At 40.0% G+C, this 26,633-nt stretch overlaps 1 protein-coding gene across 2 annotated transcripts in view; it reads right to left on the reverse strand.

Moving 5' to 3' along the window:
• Window positions 1-2,552: 2,552 nt before the first annotated feature.
• ttc34 (tetratricopeptide repeat domain 34) overlaps window positions 2,553-26,633 on the reverse strand; it is a 77,110-nt gene continuing 53,029 nt past the window's right edge. For both annotated transcript variants that reach the window (XM_072586240.1, XM_072586238.1), the window contains 3 exons: window positions 17,196-17,466; window positions 14,927-15,141; window positions 2,553-5,204 (listed from right to left, as the gene is read on the reverse strand). In XM_072586240.1, coding sequence (XP_072442341.1) covers window positions 4,683-5,204; window positions 14,927-15,141; window positions 17,196-17,466 — 1,008 coding nt within the window. In that variant the 3' untranslated portion in view covers window positions 2,553-4,682. The remainder of the gene's footprint in view (window positions 5,205-14,926; window positions 15,142-17,195; window positions 17,467-26,633) is intronic.

Below are 26,633 nucleotides of genomic sequence, written 5' to 3' on the forward strand. Positions count from 1 at the left end.
GGAGGCGCCCAGTCTCCCCAATGTAGAGGAGACCACATCGGGAGCAACGGATACAATAAATGATATTGGTGGATGTGCAGGTGAAACTTTGATGGATGTGGAAGGCTCCTTTAGGGCCTTGGATAGAGGTGAGGGAGGAGGTGTGGGCACAGGTTTTACAGTTCCTGCGGTGGCAGGGGAAAGTGCCAGAATGGGAGGGTGGGTCGTAGGGGGGTGTGGACCTGACCAGGTAGTCACGGAGGGAACGGTCTTTGCGGAAGGCGGAAAGGGTGGGGAGGGAAATATATCCCTGGTGGTGGGGTCTTTTTGGAGGTGGCGGAAATGTCGGTGGATGATTTGGTTGATGCGAAGGTTTGTAGGGTGGAAGGTGAGCACCAGGGGCGTTCTGTCTTTGTTACGGTTGGAGGGGTGAGGTCTGAGGGCGGAGGTGCGGGATGTGGACGAGATGCGTTGGAGGGCATCTTTAACCACATGGGAAGGGAAATTGCGGTCTCTAAAGAAGGAGGCCATCTGGTGTGTCCTATGGTGGAACTGGTCCTCCTGGGAGCAGATACGGCGGAGGCGGAGAAATTGGGAATACGGGATGGCATTTTTGCAAGAGATAGGGTGGGAAGAGGTATAATCCAGGTAGCTATGGGAGTCAGTGGGTTTGTAAAAAATGTCAGTGTCAAGTCGGTCGTCACTAATGGAGATGGAGAGGTCCAGGAAGGGGAGCGAGGTGTCAGAGATAGTCCAGGTAAATTTAAGGTCAGGGTGGAATGTGTTGGTGAAGTTGATGAATTGCTCAACCTCCTCGCGGGAGCACGAGGTGGCGCCAATGCAGTCATCAATGTAGCGGAGGAAGAGGTGGGGAGTGGTGCCGGTGTAATTACGGAAGATCAACTGTTCTACATAGCCAACAAAGAGACAGGCATAGCTGGGGCCCATACGTGTGCCCATGGCTACGCCTTTGGTCTGGAGGAAGTGGGAGGATTCAAAGGAGAAATTGTTAAGGGTGAGGACCAGTTCGGCCAAACGAATGAGAGTGTCAGTGGAAGGGTACTGTTGGGGACGTTTGGAGAGGAAAAAACGGAGGGCTTGGAGGCCCTGGTCATGGCGAATGGAGGTGTAGAGGGATTGGATATCCATGGTGAAGATAAGGCGTTGGGGGCCGGGGAAACAGAAGTTTTGGAGGAGGTGGAGGGCGTGGGTGGTGTCTCGAACGTATGTGGGGAGTTCCTGGACTAGGGGGGATAGGACAGTGTCAAGGTAGGTAGAGATGAGTTCAGTGGGGCAGGAGCATGCTGAGACAATGGGTCGGCCAGGGTGGTCAGGCTTGTGGATCTTGGGAAGGAGGTAGAACCGGGCAGTGCGGGGTTCCTGGACTATGACGTTGGAAGCTGTGGGTGGGAGATCTCCTGAGGTGATGAGGTTCTGTATGGTCTGGGAGATGATGGTTTGGTGATGGGGGGTGAGGTCATGGTCGAGGGAGCAGTAGGAAGAGGTGTCCTCGAGTTGGCGTTAGGCACTATGTCAGGGATCTATTTTCTCTAGATGGTAGATGAACCAGAAGAGGAAGACAACCCAGGGAAGAGTACCCTAATATTTCACAGCCTGTGCCAACAGCCTGCTTTTCATCTGGTATCTGTAAACTATTCTCAACTGCTGTAGTTGTATACTTTTCAGTATAATCAACTAGTGTATCATATCTAAATTGCTGCTTCTTAAACTCAAATCATTCGAAAAATTTCCTACAACTAGTTAGTGGCTTATATTAAGCAACTCCAAATCACCAGGCAAGATTGAGTAGCAGCTGAAAATGTGTTGCTGGAAAAGCGCAGCAGGTCAGGCAGCATCCAAGGAGCAGGAGAATCGACGTTTCGGGCACGAGCCCTTCTTCAGGAATGAGGAAAGTGTGTCCAGCAGGCTAAGATAAAAGGTAGGGAGGAGGGACTTGGGGGAGGGGCATTGGAAATGCGATAGGTGGAAGGAGGTCAAGGTGAGGCCGGAGTGGGGGTGGGGGTGGAGAGGTCAGGAAGAAGATTGCAGGTTAGCATGGCGGTGCTGAGTTCGAGCGATTTGACTGAGACAAGGTGGGGGGAGGGGAAATGAGGAAACTGGAGAAATCTGAGTTCATCCCTTGTGGTTGGAGGGTTCCTAGGCGGAAGATGAGCCTCATCTTCAGCCGACCATAGCAACACGATGGTTGGAGGAAGAGTGCCTCATCTTCCGCCTAGGAACCCTCCAACCACAAGGGATGAACTCAGATTTCTCCAGTTTCCTCATTTCCCCTCCCCCCACCTTGTCTCAGTCAAATCGCTCGAACTCAGCACCGCCATACTAACCTGCAATCTTCTTCCTGACCTCTCCGCCCCCACCCCCACTCCGGCCTCACCTTGACCTCCTTCCACCTATCGCATTTCCAATGCCCCTCCTCCAAGTCCCTCCTCCCTACCTTTTATCTTAGCCTGCTGGACACACTTTCCTCATTCCTGAAGAAGGGCTCATGCCCGAAACGTCGATTCTCCTGCTCCTTGGATGCTGCCTGACCTGCTGCGCTTTTCCAGCAACACATTTTCAGCTCTGATCTCCAGTATCTGCAGTCCTCACTTTCTCCTTGAAGATTGAGTAGCAGGCAAGTTAGAAGTTTATATAGGGAGGTATTTGAAGGGCTGATAAGGATGCTGAAGAAGCTGGGTTTAAAGTAAAGTGATAACAATAGGCTGTATATATTTAAATTCTAGGCTGACAGTAAGGAAACAAAAGTAAATCTATCATGCCACAAAGCAAGTTATTTACATTTACATTGCTAACAGCCAAAGGAATTTCCAAAGTTTCCCACTACCAGTGGGATTTAGGAAAGCAATCAACCCAACTAGCCTTGTTCCAGAGCAACAGACACCCACTTTTCCTTGGGTTTTGAAGTTACAGAGTAAACTTCTGGCCAGCCTTTAGTGAACAGCTCGGTGGAAAAGTAAATCAGCAGTTTTTGGATAAAAGCTGTACTCCCAAAACCCTTTGTAAAACTTGCTGGAGATAGTTGTAGGAAATGCCAATCTAAATGAAACTATTAGGTCCATGAAGATCTTTACTTCTGCTCACCATTTACTGCACACATTCTCAACATGGATTCAATCATATTTATTTGGATCTCAAGATCTGGAAACAAATTGGAGATAAATATTTCAAGTTAAGGTACTCAGAAATTCTCCATGTTGCAGATAGTCAGTTGGATGACTAATTGATTGCCAGTGACCCCTCTGGAAAGTACACAGAGATGTAAATCTTGGTGAAGACTGGTCTTGGTCAGGAAGAAAGTCCTGTTGATGCCAGGACTTTTGCATGCACAAGAAGAGTGACCATGCGCAGTGTTTCATTCAGTGTAGTTGGTACTGTGGAGTTCACCCTCAGAGTTCTGAGCATTGAAGCGAGCAAGAAGGGAAACTAAAGGAAGGATAATGCAAAATAACTCGGGAGCTTCTGATAACTCAATTTTTATATTTAAACATTCAACACGTAATTAAATGCCATTCTCAATTTTATCTCAAATCACCTAACTTCCTGTAGCTTGATTGTCAGACATTAAATTAATACTTGTCAAATTACGCGTGTTGGTTTCAGTGAATGTCAGAATCCAACTATGAATTCTATACAAATTATAATTTAATATAAAATAAATACCAATATTAAATACATAATTTAAGAAAAAATGAACTTCCATTTACACAATAGCAATACGCACAATCTTATTTTCCTCCTGAAAAAATAGGCTGGTCAGGGCTATGTTGGACTTCTATTAAGTCTTGCACATTACAAAATGGTAGTTATCACTTAGGAAGAAAACACTTATGAGATCCATTCAAATGAAGTATTACTCATTAATTTATAGTCATGGTGTAATCCCAAGTATTCTCTGTAAAGACTACATATCCATAGAGTTCTCTGATTTAAATCATACCAATAAAATCCTTATAAAGTGATCTGGCATTGAACACAGAAATAATTAAAAATGACAAAACCTAATAAAATTTTTAAAAGAGCTTTCCATCTACTCTATAAAGGCTCGAGTAACTCGGTGTGTTTATGGCATTCTTTTGCTTTGCAGAAAAAAGGAGACAAAGGAGAACAGCAATGGATCTCAATTTGTCAGGTATCTAACAAAGGCTGCGAACACAAAGAGACATCAAAATGTCCTTGGGCTATTCAGAGCACAAACAGAATTATTGACTTCAAAATAAACCTCTTGATTGTTGACCAAGATATAAAACATTTTGAAGCTGAACCGTTTGCCTTTTGTCATTGTTGTAACATTTTAAATTTTTATCATGGACCTCCATTGCCATAACTAGCAGAAATTCAATTCAGACATAGCAGCAGTATTGCAATAGTTTAAAGGAAAATCTATGCGCTAATCTGAAAGCAAAACACTGTAGCTGTTGTTTTGACCGATGATCAACACCTGAAACATTAACCCTTTCTCCCACCACAGATGCTGATAGACTTGCTGAGTGCTTTCAGTATTTGAGACTCTTATTTCAGAGACACTGTCCCTTTAAGTAGTTGCTCTTTTCCTCAGTCCACATTACTGTTCAAGTCACTCTACTCCTGGCAGCCCTAGACCACTTATTTTTCTGAACCTCACTTTTCACAGGTAGATTTTCCACATCATTACTTTGGCAAATTCTTAACGGTGACATACAGTACTAATGAACAACACACCCTGATGTCTCTCGTTTGATCCTAGCTCTCAGTTTCTTTAATTCAGTATTGCTTTCATCAATTATTAATCCGTATTCTGTTAAATTCCATGCTTTTTCATAATGTTGCTGCTTGAAGTAATCACGAGCATTTTGGTGGAAGTGTTGAGCCAAGTTGAGCCGTCCTGGCCTACTGGAGATATTGGTTAATGCCACAGACTGATCTAACTGTAGGGCTTTTATATAACTGTTGCATGCCTCCTCTTCCTTCAGGATAAGGAGTTGGACATACCCAGCAGAACAGTAATCTTGTACTAGCTCTGGGGAATTGCTGGAGGTACTTCTCTTAATGATCCCCTGTAGGTCCTTTAATGCCCTCTCGTATTGCTTTGATTGGATCAGACACCTTGCATGTTGGCGAATGTACTTAGGTTTATTTTTACTTGAAAGGACAGCCAGTGTGTAGTAACTCATTGCCTTCTCCAGCTGATTCCCTTTTGTCAAAATATCAGCTTCCTGTGAGGCCACCTGTAAAAGAGAACAGCCAAAAAGGTGCCATTAGAGTTCCATGAATTATAAATATTGTCAAGTGGGAGATGAAAAAAGGATGGTACGTAGTATCTGTATCTCAAGGTTCCATGTCTAATTATCCCAAACAAACAGATGAAGTTTGCCCACCAATTGGAGGCTAAGACTCCCAAAGTAGGCACTATTTTACTGCTAGTCTCACTACTTTTTTTGGTATGGATCTTCCTGGCAGCTTTTGCTCAGCACAGTGCAGTATCATAAAGGCCTTGTCCATGATTAAGTTTGGTTAGAAAGTAAATTGAAATAAAATTGGTGTTCTAGATTGCAATTTCCTTCAATTTGAATCCCATGTCTATTTTCAAGTAAAAAGCTGGTATTCTTTGTTAGATTTCGAAAGCAACTGCCAGCTCTACTCTGGAAGCTAGCAAACTCTGATTGGAAGCAGTGATTAATCAAGCAGTGGATCTTCATAGATGTCTACTGCTCTACTGTAGACATGCAAGAAAGATATCAGACAAAACCAAGAATCTGTCAACTCTACCGTGTTGACAGATGGAAAATGACTACATGTGTGACATATACAAATGCGGCTATCAGTACCAAATTATGATTATGCGATATATCGTAATCAACAAATTTATAAATATTTCAAAAATCACAGATGGTGTTCTAATTCAATGTTTATAAAAAAGTCACAGTGGCCCACAGTCCATTACTGCATCACAAATTGAACAACATTAATTACTGCTTAGGGAGCAATTAATCCAATAAACTTACATATTCCTGACGAAAGATTCCATTCTGTTTAAAAATTAAAGAAAATAAACATGACATTTCTCCAAAAAAGGAGAAAGCTTCATAACTCCTCCAGTGTAGCTTACTTTCTTTATAGCTCGGAGCAATAATCTACCCTTTTGTCTCTTTTAACTATGTGTAAATGAATGGTGCCTCTGCATTTGTTTTAAGAGGAGCATGAATAAAAATGAAATGGCAATAAGACTGTAATAAGAGGTTAGAATAACAAAACAACATTTTAAAAATGTCACAGGATAACATTCCCGAATCAAAAGCTATCCAATTAGTCTCTCTGCTTTTTCCCTATAGTTCTGTATTTATTTTTCCCAACAAATTTCAAACCAATTTTTAAAAGTTCCTATGAAATCGCGATCCATCACTCTCTTCAGTGGTGCATTTCAACCACACCTTCTCCCATCTCTGTAAAAGAGAGATTTGTCAGCCCATGAGTGTGAAAAGGCATAGCTTCAGCTCCACTGAATTAAAAATAATAAAAGTCTTCACTCAAAGTCAATTATAGAAATGCAACAAGGAGAAAGTCAGTTTAGACTGTAGCCACTGATCAACAAATTGCATATGTAAGTGTTCAGTATGAAACATGGGAGTTCAGGTGATTTACACTGCATATTTTAATAGCCTGCTCACTATCACAGCTTCCTGCACACAAAGAATAGTAATTTGACATAACTGCTGAGTATCCATGAAACCTAACCTTAGGAAGGAATGACATCTGAAAGGGAAGTAAATGCGGAGGAAACACAAATGCATGCATGCAAAAGTTTACAACAAAATAACCTGTCTGGCAAACACTTTAACAGGAAATAGGAGATTGAAAGGTATTCATGAAAATTATCTGAGGTTTGTGTTTCTCTATGAAAAGGCTTATTCATCGCATCAAATAAGATAAATAAATTTGCTCCTATAATTTTCTGAAGTGTATTTATTGCTTGGAATGTGACGGAAATGAGGATGATGTAATACTGGTAGCAGACTAAAACCGCTATATCAAAATTTCAGATGTAGCTTGAGTGTAATTTAGTAAAATGTTTCTGTGGTCACCCAATCAATTGAACGTCTGCTCTAAAAGAATAGATGGTGAAAGTGGGGCAGGGTGGGGAAATGGGAAATGCCAGTCTGCCAGATGTGTTTATAATATATCAGGTAGCATTGAGGAGGCGGGGAGGTTGCAGAAGGACTTGGACAGGTTAGAAGAGGAAGTGGCCGATGGAGTACAATGCAAGAAAGTGTGAGGTCATGCATCTTGGTAAGAAGAATGGAGGTCAGGAGTACTTTCAAAATGGGGAGAAAATTCAGAAGTCTGAAGTGCAAAGAAACTTGGGGAGTTCTAACCTAGGATTCTCTGAAGGTAAACTTGCAGTTTGAGTCAGCAGTTAGGAAGACAAATGCAATGATTGCATTTATTTTGAGTGGACTAGAATATAAAAGCAGGGATTTACTTCAGAGGCTCTAAAAGGCTCTGGTCAGACCCCATTTGGTGTATTGTATGCAGTTTTCAGCCCCATATCTCAGGAAAGATGTACTGGCCCTCGAGCGTGTTCAGAGGAGACTCATGAGAATGGTCCCAGAAATGAGGAATGTTTGAGGACTGATGGAGTTTAGAAGGATGAGGGAAGATCTAAATGAAACTTGCAGAATACTGAATGGCCTTGACACAGTAGATGTTGGGAAGATGTTTCCATCGGTAGGAGTGACTAATACCCAAGGGCATAGCCTTAGAGCAAAGGGAAGACGTTTTAGAAAGAAGAAAGGAGAAACTTCTTCAGTCAGAGTTCATTGCCACAGAGGCTATGGAGGGGCAGGTCATCGAGTATGTTCAAGACTGAGACAAGACAAGTTCTTCAGTATCAAGGGGATCAAGGGTTATGAGGAGAAAATGGGGGTAAGAAACTTATCAGCCACGACCGAACGGCAAAGCAGACTCAATGGGCTGAATGGCCCAATTTCTGCTTCTGTCTTATGATCTAATACCAAGTCCTCTCTTCCAACTGCCCTGAATACATCATGTAAATGGGGACGGATTCACCTGTTCTTGTTTGAGGTAGGTTGAACTGTCCTTAGACTCTTCAAAAGTAACAGTGATGCAGGCTGGTTTACTGGTTGCAAGAGGCCGGGGCAAGAAACTTGGGTAAATCCAAAAATAACTGATACAGTCTAGGACAATTGCCACTGTTGGAATTCAAACTATTCATTGCACTGATTATTTACCAGAAGGTTTCGTGAAAAACACCCTCTACAAGAGGTCGACACCATGTCTTTTATATTTTGTTATTTGTATCAATCTACAGGGACTAAAAAAAGTAAACATTACATTAAATGTTAAAGTCCTGGAACAAATGAAAAGCTCACATGATTTGGGCAGATTATCACAGATGATTAGAGATGCAAATGTAAGATTGGGGAGAATTCGACAGCAGCTTTGACAGAATGAAGCTGGAGTTTAATATCAAAGAAAATGAATTGTAATCTTAGGAAATGAACGCTGATGTGTTGCATTTTGTCATTTATGGTATGTGCCTCAGACATATGGATTATAAATAAATTTGATTGATAACCTGAATACATTTCAGAAATGGGCCTCGAGAACCATGTTCCACAAATCTTACGTAGACACAAAACTTAAAGTTCCAGAAATAACTGGAGAGAATAATAAATTAATGCATAAGCTCAAGGAGAGAAAAATAGAATATTTTGATCACATTAGAGTAAATGGTAGAGTTAATGAAAGGAAAGATTGATGAAAAATGTGAAAAGGAGAGAGAAAGAAGAGAAAATGAATACAGATGGAATTGGCCTGTGGGATATGTAAGGGTTGCAGAGAACAGACAGAGAGAAACGATGGTCAACCTTCTGGGAAGAAAAGCTTTAGGACCTTTAAACCAAGGAATATGGTTATTGCTATAAAACAGAGGCTTGATTTCAGTGTTCATCCACTCTGTTGCTACCTGCAAGGATTGTGTGACTAGATCACTTCTGCTTGGAAGGTGCCTGTCTCAGAAGTTCATCCAGAAAGCTCCTCTAAAGATAAGTAGGCAACCTAGATCAAATAGATTGGCAATAATATCTCATCCATTTTCATAACTTAGCACTGAGAAACCAATCTTAATTGAAATGTTAGGAAATGTAGTAAAATAAATTGTTGGCTGCAATCAGAAGCTTAGGTGGCAATTCCAATGTACAACCATCCAGCACTTAAACACAAGACATTTCTAAATGACAATGGTAAGGGTTAGGTGACATAGGGATCTTTTTAAAAAATTTACTACTTATGCTTCCAAATTATTCATTTCAGTAAAATAAGTAGCATTAAACTCCACCAGTCAAATATGAAACATATTAACTTGCACATGACTCGTGCAATTCTTGAGGTATAAGAGTTTACAAATATACATCTTACTTTTGATTTACTGCACAGTCATTTGACCTCACAGTTATTGCTATGTCAACAAAGTACAAAAAGTCATGAGATGTGTTTTTGGAAGCAGATCAGTCCAGTTCAATAAAACGAACATAACTCAGTTAATTTCAACCAGTAGTGGCTGAATTGCTGTCATCTGATTATGGAATACAGCTCTTAAAGAGTTACTGCAGTTATAGAAATCAAATCTGTGCCAGCTTTTCTATTAATGTGCTTAGCCACTGTGCAAGATAATGCACTTTTCATTGTTTCTGTTTATTGTAAGCTGTTGACGAAAGTCCCTGGGATGAGAGAGAGAATACAAAAGCATAATGGTTGAAGGCTAACACATATATGAGTTTGAAACGTACACATAACAAGATATGCATTCTGCAGTATAGTGAAACTTTTTTTTGTAGATTACTGACTTAAAAGATCAAACATTACATAAAGCTCCTATCCAAACAATTCAACACAAAGGCCTGATTTTTGTAATACAGAAGGAAATGTTTACCGGACGAATACAATTGCTGGGAGACATTTACAAAAGGCAACGTAGCAACATCTTCATTATGAAATCTCGTTTAGAACTGGCTAAGCCATTTCCATTTAACAAAGAAGAAATCAAAACTGAAAACAATGGTGTATCTTTTGGAATGGCAATCAGATGTACTGGAGAAGTCATTGACCTGTAATTAGATGCAATGAGTCTCAATTTTCCTTACATCTGCAATCACCTTGCTAGCTAAGAAATTGTTAGCAGCCAAATACCTAGTTCAAAAGGGTGCAAGATGTGTAGAAATCTGGTTAGAAAGATCTGTATAATGAAACAGGGCAATCACTAGTTCATTCACTTCACTGGCTTAATGTGTTACTAAAGAAGGAATACAACATTTGAAGCCCTTATATGTTGGCCCTACCCATATGAGTAGCACATCGGTATGCTATAACGTCATTGTATTGTAGATGTTTGGCTATCCCAAATGCTTGGGTCAAATCTTGGAGTATGTAGGGAACTGATTCACAAAACAAACTCTATTGCACCAAATAAAAATTAAAGTCATTATTAGGGTGACCACTCTGTATGATCAAAACCTGGAACTCAATTTCCAGTGTACTCTTATTAGATTGTCACAATGGATTCACCATTGTTTGGGCAAGCCTTCTCAGGATTTCTGGCATACCTGCCTGACACACCAGTGTTTCTTTCTGCAGGTTGTGGCTGGGTACAGATGCTCATCATCTACATTGGTCCTTTCTCCAGCAGTCCTCCAAGTGCCAGGAAGTTGGCAGTTTCTTTCTCCACAGAGGACAGACAAGTTTGTAGTGATGTCACTGGACTATGTCTTAGTGTCCTCTTGTTTAGGTATCCACTACGGTCTCTGCACTGGTGAGGGTGAAAGTGAGTGTCTTGCCTTACCGATGCATCCTTGAAGGATTCACAGATCTTCCTCATCAGGGGCAGTGCTGGTGCAGAAGGGCGCAGACGGTGGCTACTTTGGTTGTGCAGGATCATGTGTTGTACTAGCGCCTACAGAACAATGAACTAATTTGGAATGAAGAACAGGTCATGCAGAATAAGGTGTTTACCTTCCTGCAAATCTAAGATGATCAGAACACAATGCTATGCTCCTATGACTGGGAGGTAGTAAAAAGGTGATGGCGCATTTACCTTTGCAGAAATAGGTGATCATTGACGTTTATTACTGTGCACCTTTTCAGTAATCTGCGATGATCTTGTTCCAGGCTGGACAACTCTAATGAGATGGAATCCTGGCACAGTCACCTGGGAAGAGTCACCTCCTACTAGTGACTCTGTCCATCAGTGTCAAGTGGGCTTCACTGACAAACCTGAGGGCTCACCTGAACTTCTGAGAATTGAAGGGTGACCACTACAGGCCAAGGGGTGATCTTGGCTTGCAGCAAATGAAGTGGTGTGCAGCTGGTCTTTAAGTAAGTCACCAGAAACTTTAACCCAGAAGATCCCACCAGTGGCCTGCCATCTCAATATTGGATCCTTTGAATAACACTCACAACATTTCACTCGCACAGATAATAAGCTGAAAAACATGTGATCGCATGAGATATTTTAGCCAGGCATTAGCTGATATGATACTAACTAACATACTCAATGCCATACTTTAACTTCAAAATCCCAGCTTTGATTTCTGCACATCTTGCACCCATTCTTCCATTCTCTGTATCTATGCTTTCTCACTTTTTATCTTGTTTTCCCTGTAAGCTTTTCTCTTGGGAATTCCAATTTGTTATAGGGTCTGATATAGATGTGCTCATCAAATACAGTAGCATGGCCAAGAGCCAATACCCAGATATAAAATTTTTACAAAGACTATTGGATGAGTGGTGCACAAGGACACAGGGGCTACTAAAACATCATCTTTAAGGCTGTCGTAATTCACTCTGTTTCCAGCAGGAGTTGCCAATATAATGATTTGAAATCTTGCTGATGTCTTTTGTTATGAAGATGTGGGTATACCTTTAAGAGAATTAAAAGCAGAACTACTGGACCCGGCAGCAAGTGTACTCAAAAATGGTAACAATGTAACATTGGGTCGAATCACTCAATTAGTTCATTGCTTGGAGACAAAAACAAATTCAAGTTCAGCCAATCAGTTTAAATTATACCAGAAACATAAACTCCAATCAAGTTTGAACTGAGTATATTGACAATCTTAAAAGCCAATGACACAATCAGATGGTCTAGAGTATAAGACTGGGGAAAATTGAACAGTTGAGAGGAGAACTGCCACGACCCAGCATGTAAACAGACTGCTTGAAAATAGCTCTCTCTTAAAAGTACTGTTGTTTTGATCAGTAACCTGTGACGCAGAAATTCCTAACAAGGAGAAAAGAAGGCACAGTAAGATCCGAAGACAAGAATCCACAGCTGCCTGGTTTTGAGATAAGAAGTGTTGTTTTGTAAATCTTAATTGGAAGTTTTATCTGACTAGTATATACAGAAGGAAAGGTAAAAGATAGAGAACGAAATTGAAAACAGTGGTTAGTTAATTATGCTTTATTATACTTTAAGAAATAAAGTTGTTAATTTTTACTTTACATAGTTCTTGGCCACTGAAAATTTTACCTATTACAGCAGTGTCGTAACACTTTCTCCTAATCCACAAATATCCTACTGTTATGCACTGCAGTTCTGACGGAGATCATTCAGCTCAGTATAGATTGGAGATTAACTGATTTTAATAACTTTAAAAATTTAAATTTGTCCATACTAAAATTTTTATTCTATAGCCTGCAGCTGAATTTTTACCATTTTTGCAGAGTATAATTTTTAACTCACTTTCTCTCATGAGGCCCAGTGAGTTATCTTGTGTTATTCTTCAAGCTTGGCTCATTAACTCCCTATCACGCCCCATTGACTTTGCACCCACAAATTCTCCCACTGATGTTAGCTGATGTATTTGCCTCTCCTGGGATATTTTGGGATCCTTAGCACCAGTGTCACCTTTTTAAAAAAAAGTACCGTCAAGCATGGTCAGCCCAGAGCTGCCTTGCATGGTTCATAATTTTTGCCATAACCTTGGCAGATAAGGGGAAAACTAGAGCCTCGTTTAGGGACTGTGATCTGGAAGTCCTAGTGGACAGGGTGGTGCAGAAGAGGAAAGCACTCTTCCCACAGCACCTGCAGTGGGGGCCAGAACACCAAACAATGCCAACTTAGTCTGAAGTTGCTACAAGTGTTACTGATTAGGAGAAAAGGGAGGACTGCAGATGCTGGAGAGTCAGAGTCAAAAAGTGTGGCCCTGGAAAAGCACAGCAGGTCAGGCAGCATCGGAGGAGCAGGAAAGCAGACATTTCAGGCATAAGCCTTTCATCAGGAATTCCTTTTTTTCGGTCTTTCCAGCCTTAGGTAAACCCATCCATCAAACAATAATTGATCAATTCAGAGGGAAAATAAAATCATAGGTGAGGAACATTCCAAACAGTGGGCTTCTGGCCCCATTTCAGCCTGAAGTTTTGTTTTCAGGAGAGGGTTCACGATGGTCATAGGAAAATCCTACCCTTCAACTTAATGTATTCTTCAATTCAGTAGCGAAGATATACTCATTGGTTAGGTGTCACCTTTCTGTTAAGGCATCAAAATGTAGGCAGAAACTCCTACAACTTTTGCTCAGTGTTTTTAGCCAAAATTCTTCAACCATCTCTTATTAAAATTAACCTAATTATTTGCCTGATCACTGCATGAAAATTGATGGCTGCACAGACTATATAATAAGTGTAGCAACGATTCCATTCTAATGGATCAAAAATATCAAAATAAATTCTCAAACCTACTCCAACAAGATCACACCTACCATTTTTCATCAACTCCACTTTCCCACTTCATTTTCATATGCCTCAACTCCCTTCAAATGTCCAAAAATCAAATACGTTAAATCTTAAATAAACTTAATGAGTGAGCACCAATGCTCTCTGGAATACAGAATTTCAAGGATTCACTATTGTCAGTGAAAGAATTACTCATGGCAGTGGAGAAATGGCCAACCCCCTGTCCTGTTATTATAATCCCTAGTTCGACACTCTTCAAACTAGGGAAACAGCCTCTCACCACCTATCCCATTAAGCCCTCTCAAAAAGGAGAAAAAACATTTACACATTTCACCTAAACAAAGACCATTAGACATAGGAGCAGAAATTAGGCCATTCAACTCATCGAATCTGCTCCACCATTCAATCATGGCTGATAAGTTCTCAACCACGTCTCTCTGTAACCCATGATCCCCTTGACAATGAATAACCGATTTATCTCAGTGTTAAATATACTCAATGACCTTCGCAGCCTTCTTTGGCAAGGAATCTCATAGATTCACCACGCTCTAGCTGATGAAATTTCTCCTTAACTCTGTTCTAAAGGATTTTCCCCACACTCTAAGGATGTGGTCTCGGAGCCTAGTCTCTCTAACCAATGGAGACATCTTCCCAACATCCATTCTGTTCAGGCCATTCAGTACGCTGTAAGATCCTTCCTCCATCATCCTTCTAAATTCCAAGTATAGACCCAGAGTCCTCAAATATTCTTCATTCTTCTGACCTCCAGATAACTTGGGTCCTTTTGAAATCTTTGCTCACAAGACTGCCCTGCCATCCTAATAACCAATTTCATGCGATCTTCGTTGTACTTAAGGCAAATACATTATTCCTTAGGTAATGAGCCCATAAGACTGAATATCTTCTACATTCCCTCAACTTTCTTTTCTGTTGCTCCATAAATCTCCAATGTCTGTGTACTATAATGGCCTCTGGAATCAAGTCAATGCATTTTCACACATATCAGCATGCTCCAATTCTAAGCAGAGTGGGCAGCTTAGAGTTAACATTGCACAGATCTCTGCAGAACTCTTAATAGCAAAATATCCTTGTTCTCACAGTGCAATTATTTTTGTACAATTCATTGCATGACAAGCATTCAATGCGCTTCCCCATATGCTCCAGAGCAGGTGATGGTCTGGTGTCTTGAATCATAAAATATTACCTGAGCCATACGGTAACGTGATTTGTTATCCAGGAATAGCAATAGAAACTGCAAGTCTTTGTTGTCCTTTTCAGCAAGGATGCTCAGATTCTGCACAGCCTGCTGGACATTGTCTCTCTTCATTTGAATGAGCCCATACCTGGCCAAGGCAGCAGCATCGTTAGGAACTGGTCCAAAATTCTCCTGCAGATGTTTTAAGGCATCATCATACATTTCTGCAGAAAGAATACATTTATGAGATGCTGTTTCTGAAACTGGGATTACAGTTCATGTCAAAATAAGGGCATTTAAAATGCAACATGTTGGACAGGTTTCGTGGCTACAAAGTTGCTTGTTCTGAAGCCCAATTTCAGAAATATTATAGAAGTTCCAAGGAACATATATGGTACATTAGATTTAGTCTAAATTTGTATATCATTGTATTAGTGCTATGATTAAAGCAAACTTTCTCAACAAAGGAAGATTTATGCTCATCAGATAAAAGAATTCTTTCAAGAATATGGAGGAAAAAACATCCAAGATATTCTCTATCCTTTTGATCTCCTGTCCGTTCATATTGTTTTTAGATAAACCACAGAATCATAGAAAAGTTATAACGTAGAAAGAGGTCACATAAGCATATTGTGCCTGTACTGGCTGAATAAAGGAGTCACATAGTCAAATCCCATTCTTCCTGTTCGGGAAAGTAGGTCTTTACTGTTGACTCTATCCAAGTCCCTCAATTAATTCACCCCTCAGCCAATTCTATTCCAAGAAAAACAAGCCTGGCTTATTGAATCTTTCCTTACCTGTAATATTCAAGCTTTGGTAACTTTGTTGTAAATGTTCTCTGTACTCTCTCTGGAGCAAATCAGAGAATCGTGGAATTGGTACAACGTAGGAAGATGCCATTCGGTACACCTGCTCTGAACATGTTGACTTGGAAAAAACATGAGTTTGTCACCAGCACATGTTTCTATTTAACTAATCATCCAATGTCCCCTTGAATACTTTGACTGAACCTGCTTCCAATACACTTCTAGGCAGTGCATTCGAAGCCCATACATCCCATTCTACAAAAAAAAGCATTTCTCACCTCGCACTTGCATCTCCTCTAATGTGGTGACCAAACCTGAAAACAAACCTCCATCTGTGATCTAATCAGTGTCTGAAATAGTTCTCAAATTACACCTCTGCTTCTGAATACCTCACCTAATGAAGGAAAGGATTTCATATGCTGTGTGTACTCTCTTATCTAATTGTTATGTAACTTTATGGACCTGTGGACATGTGCTGCAAGATCTCAATTTTTCTACCTTTCCTGATTTCCTCCCAGTTAGCTTGCATTTCCTTGCCCTCCCCAAATGCATAAAATGCATAGAATGTCTGGAAAAGTGGCAAATGGAATTCAATCATACCATTGATATAATCCTGCAGTCAGGTGAAAGGGAGGACTGCAGATGCTGGAGATTACAATCAAGATTAGAGTGGTGCTGGAAAAGCACAGCAGGTCAGGCAGCATCCGAGGAGCAGGAAAATCGACATTTTGGGCAGGAGCATGATTTCTGATGAAAGGCTCCTGCCCATAATCATGGGGTCGGCAACCATCCTTTCCATTGTTGACGACTTGCCTCATTTTTGTGCCGTCTGCAAATTCCCTATCATATGCCCTACATGTGTATCTAAATTATTACTACATAGCACAAACAGCAGCTGACTCAACACAGCTTTGCACTCAAAAACCATTTGTCAACCATTATTCTTGGTTTCCTGATCCTGAGCCATTTCTATGGTTCCACATCCTCTGTCTTCCATGGGTTTTAACTTTTTCTGACTAGTCTATATGGGGCATTGTTAAAAGCCTTACTAAAATCCATCTTACTAAATTACCCTCATCGATCCTGCTTGTAATTACTCAAAAAAAAATCAATTTAATTAGCAACACAAATGTCCATGTCTTTCCAAGTAAATGCCACTTCTATCTCCAAATATTGATTCCAGTAACTTATAGAGTCACCTTGGTCATTAGGGAGGTCAACATAACTAGCCCAAAATTATTTGGCCTATCCCGCACATCCTTTTTGAATAATGATACATTCACCTTCATGGAGGTCATCCCCTGCAGTGATGTCCTTCTCAGGATGCTTGCTTAATCTAATATTTCACATTCCTCCCCTTTAACTACAATATTTGCACTTTGTTTGGTTTGTGAAGATGTATGACTGTAAAGACAACAAAAACAAAACAAGTATCATTTTAAGCTTAATACTTTTAAACTTGTGAGCTTTACCTTCTGCAATCAATATATCAATATACAGGATGTGCCAGGTTGAATCTCTCCCATTTATCTGGAGTAGAGATTGGCCAATTGCAAGAAGATGAACAAATTCTTCACGGGAGACTTTTGCCTTTGCTTGTGCCATTCTAGTTAGAATGCTAATACAGTGATCATGCAGCCAGCAGCTAATTAGATTTTGCGCTTCAAGCTTCAGAGATGAGATTTCTTCAATTGCCAACTTTTGATCCATCTGCAGAGCTAATACAATGTCCTGTACTGCTTCCTGTTCGGGAAAAAAAGTAGAAACAGAGTGAAAGGTCTACCAATTTCAGAAACTTTGAAATGTAAACTGTAAAGTTAGATGTAGATTTCTTAAAATTAGTCTCTCTGTTAGTGTTGAAAAATGTGGCGTGGGTACAGCACAGCAGGTCAGGCAGCATTCAAGAAGCAGGAGGGTCAATGTTTCACGCATTAGCCCTTCATCAGGAATAACTAATTTTGTGCAATCTTATTGTACTCAAGGCAAATACATTATTCCTTAGGCAATGAGTCCAAAAGACTGCATATGTTCTACATTCATTCGAGTTTTTTTTTTCTGTTGCTCTGTGGATCTCCAATGTCTGTGTGCTATAATGACCTCTAGAATTGAAAGTCCATGCATTTTCACACATATCAGCATGCTCCAATTCTGAGCGTTGGGGGCAGCTAAGAGGTAACATTGCACAGATCTTGACAGAACTATAAGTAGCTAAATATCCTTGTGCTCGGTTAGTGTTACTACTAAAGTGTATTTGCACATTTAATGCAGTACAATATCCCAAGGGATTTCACAAGAACATTAAATAATTTGACACAAAACTATGTAAGAAGATAATGATGTCGATGACCAAAACCCATAACAGGTCTTAATGAGCATCTTATGGAGGAGAGCCAGGGATTTAAGGAGTGAATTCCAAAGCTCATGGCTGGGGCAGACTGCAGGAAGTTATAAAGAGAGACAATATAAAGTTATAAAGAGGCTGTGGTGTGATTTGAAGTCAAGGATAATTAGAGGCTTGGCCAGACTGGGAGCTAATATAAGTCACTTTGCAGTGATTGATAAATATAAGTTAGGAAACGGACATCAGACATTATGGATGTGCTGAAGTTTATGTGAGCAAGAGCAGGAGATTATTGAAATGGTCAAGTCTAGGTGAAACAACAGGGAGGTTTTAGCATCAGCAGAGTTAGATAATATTGAGGAGCTCCAAGTAGGATGACTGCACAAAAGCTCAACTACCATATCCATTTAGCCTTGTCTTAAGACTCCTGGATAAGAGAAAAAAAATGGAATAAAAGGGTTTTTACTAATGCATTTCATTCATGTATCTACCCTAGTCATTCAATTTGATCCACGGTATTATTGTTAAGGCACAATGTTAGCAACTAAACACTGAATATATTTGTCAAGTTACTTACCCGATTTGAAAAGTATGATTGTAGACTGGTTACATTTTGCAAAAACAACAGATAAATTAATTTTATGTGAACTGACCCAAAAAAACCCAAAAAGAAAATAAACAACAATATGCATGTGGCACAATCTAAGCTTTAGAACTATTTTCAGTCTGGTAAAAATATTCAGAAACAGCATGGTGTTTTCCCACAGACTAGACATTTTCTAATTAACCTGTTCAGTGATGATATCATGCATCCATCCTGCTTCAGAGGTAGGGACACTATCACAAGAGCCTTTTTCCACGGTCTATGCTTAAGCAGTTTTCAATGTCCAAATTGAGCTTGGTGAACTGTCTTACAATCATTGTGTGGTGGAAATGTACTGATCATCATCAGTAATGAACAGAAATTAATGAAACTTATTATGAAGCTTGGCAGTTTAGCATCAATGGGATCAGTATTTAAATTACGGGTTGAATTTGTATTGCAGCTATTAGATCGGTGACCTGGCGCTTAAGTTTAAATATCAGCCAATCAGAAATATGTTTAAACTTAAACTTGTGTGTTTCTATCCTGAAAGAGAGGATCTGATCAGTTAAATGCTTACATTGCAGAAAAGGCACAATATCTGTTTTATAAACATGACAATTGTGGACAGATACATTTAAAAAATTGCCAGGAGTATTAGTAAACTTGCCTGGAGTATTCTGTAAATCTGTTTTTACACAAAACACTAATTTCTACTCCACATAATGCTAAACTACCAACCCCATTAAGTTTTGTTCTGGTGTTTGGTAGAGTGCCATCTCCAGATTTATTCAGCTTATCTATAATGTTTGTTATGAAGTTAATATTGCTTTGAACTGATTCAAAATTTGTAATATAAATCCATTAGTGTAAACATGGCATCATGTATGACCTGCACCTGAACCTGGAAGACTATTGTATCATTTATATTAAAAACAAAATGGAATGCCTATTCAAAAAGAAAATACACTGAGTTAACCAAAATCAGACTGATTAGATTAGATTACTTACAGTTTTTTTTGATTAGATTACTTACAGTGTGGAAACAGGCCCTTCGGCCCAACAAGTCCACACCGACCCGCCGAAACGCAACCCACCCAGACCCATTCCCCTACACTTACCCCTTTACCTAACACTATGGGCAATTTAGCATGGCCAATTCACCTAACCTGCACATTTTTGGATTGTGGGAGGAAACCCACGCAGACACGGGGAGAATGTGCAAACTCCACAGTCAGTTGCCTGAGGCGGGAATTGAACCCGGGTCTCTGGCGCTGTGAGGCAGCAGTGCTAACCTGTCAATCTGAAAAGAAAATGACTGCTCAAGACTAAATCCTAATCAGGATTTGTAAGCATTCATAGAAAAAAACATGTACAGAGAAAGTCAAACAAACATTGCCAAATTTCGAATAGTTAACAATTTGAACAGGCAGCAATTTTACAAAACCCCGATCACTGACATTACTCCATCAATATACTTTTACAAAGCAGTAATGTAATAGTACATGATATGCAAATCTGCATTGCCAATTCTTTGCAAAGTATTTTGGGTAGGAAAGGCTATCAATGAAATGGTTGGATACCTCAAGTCGAGCCAACCAATTTAAATGTTAGCCGAGCAGGATTTTCTCATTCATGTTCTCACATTGACATTCAGTAAGTTTAACATAAATTGTTATTTCAGAAACAAACTTTATTTAATCTATAATTTCCTCTATTAGGATACCACTTTTGAAAATTAAGAAGTGCATGAAATAGATCTCAAAATATCAATCCCAATTTATTACATTGCACTTGAGTCAATGTGCTCAATTAGGCATCCACCAGCTTATTTATCTGTAACCCAGCAATACTTATGGCAATACTTATATGCAATTATTAACCAAAATATGTCAACACTTTTAAACAGAAATAGTTTGTTAAAATTCCTCTTGTGTTTTAGCCCAAGATGCAATAACTAGTTGTTAAGATCAACTGATTCAATTTGAATCAGCTGAATTACAGCAACCAACCAGACAGTGTTTCTTTGATTTGGACCCAAGATGGTACTCAAAGTCACCACTTAAAAGATCCTCAACAACTCAAGTTCTCCTCTTCTACAGTAATTTAAGTGTGTTATTTGCTTTCATTTCAAATCTCTGCAACTTACTTTCAGCAATACAGGCTCTAAAAAGCAAGAAGCACACAATTCGACCCCAGAGAAAGTGAAGTGAGGACAAGAAAGTGTAAGTGACATGACTTATGAAGTTGGATATTACCTTGCTGTTTAAAATAGCAAATGTTGTCTCAAGTACATGTTTGCATATTAATTTTCAGACTTAAAAGTAAAACATTATACTGACATTTTTGTTCAGAATGCTTACTATGTTTTCTTTGATTTAGGATATGGTTGTTTTCTGATAACTCAGATGTTGAGTGACCCTTGGTGGTGTAGTTCTGAGCTGTACAATGTATACAGGTCCATGTTTGAAACCTAGTGTGCTGAATTAGCTGACCTCTCCTATCAGATATTTTAACGGACTTCATTTGTAACTGTGTTAGAGGAATAAGTCTCTGAGCCAGCATGTCAATTTGTTAAAGCATCTTAAAAATATTTGATTTAAAAGTAATATTTGCATGTGATGATGAACTTAATACATTTGAGATGGCTTCATATTTGTATCCTGATTGTAGGTATGAACACTATATTGAGGCAGCCATCTAATCTAAAGTTATTGAGGATATTTCAGGTTTTGTGGGAAACTATTAGATGAAGTTACCTGGAGACTTTGTGCTTGACACACAGTCATTTACTATCATCCATGTGTCCATTCAACTGTCGCTTAAATGTCCCTAATGTATCTGACTCTACTACCACTGCTGGCAGTGCATTCCACGCACCCATCACGCTGTGTAGAGAACCTCTTTCCTCCAATCACCTTAAAATTATATCCCCTTGTGATAGCCATTCCCACCCTGGGGAAAAAGTATCTGGTCTATCCGCTCTATCTATGCCTCTCAGCATCTTGTACACCTCTATCAAGTCACCTCTCATCCTTCTTTACACCACTGAGAAAAGCCCTAGCTCCCTCAACCTTTCTTCATAAGACCTATCCTCTAGTCCAGGCAGCATCTTGGTAAATTTCCTCTGAACCCTTTCTAGAGCTTCCACATCCTTCCTATATTGAGGCAACCAGAATGGAACACAATATTCCAAGTGTAGTCCAACAAGGGCATTATAGGGCTGTGGTATAACCTCGTGGCTTTTAAACTCAATTCCCCCTGCTAATGAAAGCCAAAACAGCGTACGCCTTCTCAACAACCCTATCAACTTGGGTGGAAGGGTTCACATTCACATCTTAGTTGCTTAACCTACAATAACCTCCTTCTTACAGCTGGGTGGGTAAATAGGGGACAAAGATAATTTCTGTGCCTTTGGGGTCAAAATATCTCTAATGCTTCAATAATGGAAAGTTAGAACAAAAAAAGTCACATTTATCGCATATGCTGCAACCTAACATGAACTGGGCAGTGCACGGTACTAGATTGTAATGTTACAGATATTTGTAATTAACATGGACGAAATGGATTTGAACCCAGCTGAGTCCTATGCCTCAAGGTAAAGACACTATCACTATGCCACAAGAGCTCTCAAATTATTATTAAATATTGTCAAATCATTAAATGGGTCATTAGGGGAGATCCAAGTCTGACTCTATAGTGCTCCTCCCAAGACCTAGGCAAAGTGGGCCACCGTCGTCCACCACACTCACCAAATCATTTAAAAATAGTTTTTACTTAACGTAATTAGAGGTTCAGTACTAAATTTAACAGTTCAGTCTCCTGTGAAAATGACTAGGGGGAAAAGGAGCTCAGCAGGCAGGAGCCCCTCCCCCCCCTCCCCCACCCTCCCCAGCTGCAGCAGAGGCGTCCACAGCCGCCCCGGGGGACTTACCTACGGTGGCGAGCCTCGCGAAAATAATCTCCAAACTCGATGCGAAGATCGATGCTTTCATTGAAGAGTCCTGAAGTCAATGGAATTCACTCTCGGCCGCGCTACAAAAGCACGGCCGAGACATCGAAGAAATTGAATGACAAGTCGGAGGTGCGGAGCTAAAGGCCTCGACCTCCGAGGCCATTGCAGAATCGGCCGTGGATCGGGTCCGGACTGTCAAGCAGCAAGTCCAGACCTTAGAGAATCATATTGATGACCTCGAGAATTGAGGTCGTCGAAAAAATATTCGTTTGCTGGGCCTTCCCGAATGGGAAGGAGGAGGCCAGCTTACAAGGTTCCTTGAACAGTGGCTTCCGCAGTTACTGAATCTGGAGGCTGGATCAGGCCAGGTAAGGGTGGAATGGGCCTACCAGGTTACAATACGCGGGCCCGGCTCGAACCAGTGCCCCCGCCCGGTCCTGTACCGGCTGCAGAGCTATAAGGTGAGGCAGATGCTCTTGGATGCCTCCAGAAATCTTGGGAAAGATCCCCAAGCCATGACTTATAAAGGATCCAAGATTATGTTATTTCAGGACTTTTCCCCAGCTTTGGTCTGAAAGAGGAAGGCGTTTGATGAAGCGAAGAAGCATTTAAGGGATTTAAACATTCAATACTCCTTGCGCTACCCAGCTATAATACACTTCGGCCATGAAGGGTCCGTGTTTAACTTCGGATCACTGGAGAAGGCCAAGGAAATTTTGGACTCTCTTAGACAAATGAGAGTTAATTGATGGTGTTTTGCCCTACACCCACCTCAGTTTAACCCCTTTTTTTTTCCCTTTCATAACTTACCGTTTAATATTATCTCCGGGGGGTGGGAAGAAGGGTTTATTTATTCATCCTTTACTTAGCAATTTCCTTCCTCTTTTTTTTATATATAGGCCAGGGGGTCTAGTTAATGCTAGTTAATGCAGATGGGGGGGGGGGGGGGCACGGAGGGACAAGGTGGCTACCTTATCTTATTTTATCTTTGTCCTTGGGAGCAGGGTTGGTTGTTTTCCCCTCTTATTTTGTATTAATATATTTTATTATTATTTGCTGAGACTGTAATTTTATAGTCATATATGTTCATATATGGTATTAACATTACCAAATATATCCAGGTGTTGGTGTGGGTGGGGGTGGGAGATAGGGTGCTCACTGTTAGTTCTAGTTCAGCAGTATACTTGAATTTTCTTTATCCTATCGTGGGGTGCCTGGATCAAGGGTGGGGCACTGGTTGGGAGAGGTTATGATGGGTTTTTTTGGAAAGGAAGTGATACCCCCTGGGAATAAGGGGGAAGATCTCCGTTTAAATACATTTTATACTTTTTTTTACTATTTAGAAATAGTTTTTTATTATATTGATCTGAATGTACTAAATAGCTTTTATTTTTGTGAATTTTATATGCTCTATGCTTGGGATGTTTTGGATAAATACGGGTTTCGCTGTGATTTGATGTTAACACATTCCGAGCATGTTTATCACTGCTCAATTTGTGTGTTATCCATTGCTTTTTTTTCCCTCTTGAATAATGTAAGAATTTTAGTGATACAACTAACCAGAGTGCAAGTTAGACGAGTAGTTAATTGAGTTTTGTCTTTTTTTTTCCCTCTTGGTATTTCTGTTTTCTTGTTTGACAGATTTTGGTTATCATTTATTTAAGATTTAACTGTAGATGAATGTTTATACTTTTTTAAAAAAGTTTTCTTTTGTAAACTTGTAAAAACATGTTAAATTTTCAATAAAAATATCTATATATAAAAAAAAAGTGTCATCAGGACTAAATACTTCTCATTCTGGTTCAAAGAATTAGCTGGAACCTAACAAATTGGCTAATATCAACTGGACAAGTAATGACAATGTTATTCATTGCTGATAAACTGCATGATTTTAGTTGGTTGAACACTATAAATTTCAGTACACTATGTATTTATACTTGTTCATTAGTAAGCCATGAGTATTTGTAATTTGTGTCTAAATTCTCTGGACTAAGTGTACTTCTGAGGATGGAGTGGAGCTTTGGGCAATGATATCTTCAATATCAGTCAAAGCAAAACTTGAATTAGATATCTCAAATTACTCTGTTTGGGAATTCTGCAGGACTGTTAAAAGTATCAGTACACTTCAGACACCCAGCTGACCAACGTATATCAAAAGAAAAGCAAAGCATTAGTATCATCTATCTGTAAAACTGCACCCCACACACAAGGAAGTTATAGATGGGGAAAGGATGGCATGAAGGTCAAAATAAAGCATTTATTTTCATCAACAGGGAACAAATTGTGCAGGTCTTCATGTCCTTCTCAGTTCTTTACCAATGAAATGAAAATTAAGAAGAACTTGGTTTGTAAATGTGGATTAAATGAACCATCAAGGTGTCAGTTCTATTACTTTGCCTGAACGGTTAATTAATGCCTTTAGCAGTAGGGTAGCTTCTTTCTTTTTTGTTCCAGCTGTTGTCTGCATTTTGAAACATTTATCAAGGCAACTATAGATATCTGTATCTTAAAGGTTTGAAGCATTGAAGAATAAATTAGTAACTGAAGCAGATATCAGTTGAGAATGGACATGCCCAAACTTAAATTATACTGAAATTTGAAGTCTGAAGAAAAAGCCTGATATGTTATACTGTCGAAGGTGCTGTCAAGATATGCAGCCTTACAATAGTATAAATCATTCCTATTCATCCTAATAGTATGTGTCAAAATCACACTTGTGGTCATTTGATTTTTGTTACAAAACAAATCAATGTTATTTCGCTCACCAGAATGTGAGTAGTGTACGTGGAAGAGTTCAGGGACATGATTTTCGAATGTCATGCACATGTTTGGGTTCTGTCACATTCAAAACAAATCTCTGATGTGTACACACATTTAGTACACAAGTCCCACAGACAAAACGCATCGTGGGTACCTTGCATGTTTGTATAACTTTAAAAATTTGCTCATGGGATGTAGGTGTGGCTGATGAGACCAGCATTTATTGCCCATTCCTAATTGCCCCAAGGTCTGTTAAGAGTCAAATACATTGTAATGTGTCCCCAGTCACATGTAGAATGACAGACCTTCCTCTCTAAAGGATTTAGTTAGCCAGGTGGGATTAAAAACATAGAAACTGCATAGCACAGGAACAGGCCCTTTAGCCCATGATGTTGTGCTGAACATGATGCCAAATTAAACTAATCCCGTCTGCCTGCCCTTGGTCCATAGTCTCTCCTTTCTTACTTACTGCAATTAACAATAATTACATGGTTAACATTAGGCTAACTTTTTTATTCCAAAATTTTAGTGAATTCAAGTTTCACTACCAATAAGATTTGAACCCATGCACCCAAAACATTAGCTAGAGACTCTGGATTACTAGTCCAGTGACACTACATTATATGCTGTCACACAATAGTAGTCATCGTTAAGTCAATCCACTGTGATGAAAGCCTCTATTTGTATCCTTTTTTGTACTGAGCAAGTCAGCAATTTATTATTGATAATATGATAGGACGGGCAGAGTGGCTCAGTGGCTAGCACTGCTGCCTTACGGCGCCAGGGACCCAGGTTCAATTCCACCCTAAGGCTGGTGTGGAGTTTTCACATTCTCCCCACATCAGTATGGTTTCCTCCCACTGTCCAAAGATGGGCAAGTGAGGTGGATTGGCCTTGGTAAATTGTTCACCTGTGTCCAGTGATATGCAGGCTATTTGGGTTAGCCATGGGAAATGCAGGGTACGTCACAAGGATAGGGTTGGGGTTAGGATTGGATGCTCCTCAGACGATCGGTGTGGATTCAACTGGCTGAATGGCCTGCTTCCCTACTGTATGGGATTCTATGATTTATAGACAGCACCATTCCAAGAGATTCTGATTGGTAATATTCAATTCTGCTCAGTAATAGGGGAGGAGCCAGTTTCAAAATGTTCAATAGATTACTTATGAGAATTCAGGGGATACCGAAGAGGAGTTCTAAGGGAACAGAGTGAGGCTGTCAGTCGATTGAAATCTCTAACTGTTGTCTTCTCCATGTTAGGGAATGCTGT

Source organism: Chiloscyllium punctatum, chromosome 16 (genome assembly GCF_047496795.1).
Source record: "Chiloscyllium punctatum isolate Juve2018m chromosome 16, sChiPun1.3, whole genome shotgun sequence".
Lineage (NCBI taxonomy): Eukaryota > Metazoa > Chordata > Chondrichthyes > Orectolobiformes > Hemiscylliidae > Chiloscyllium > Chiloscyllium punctatum.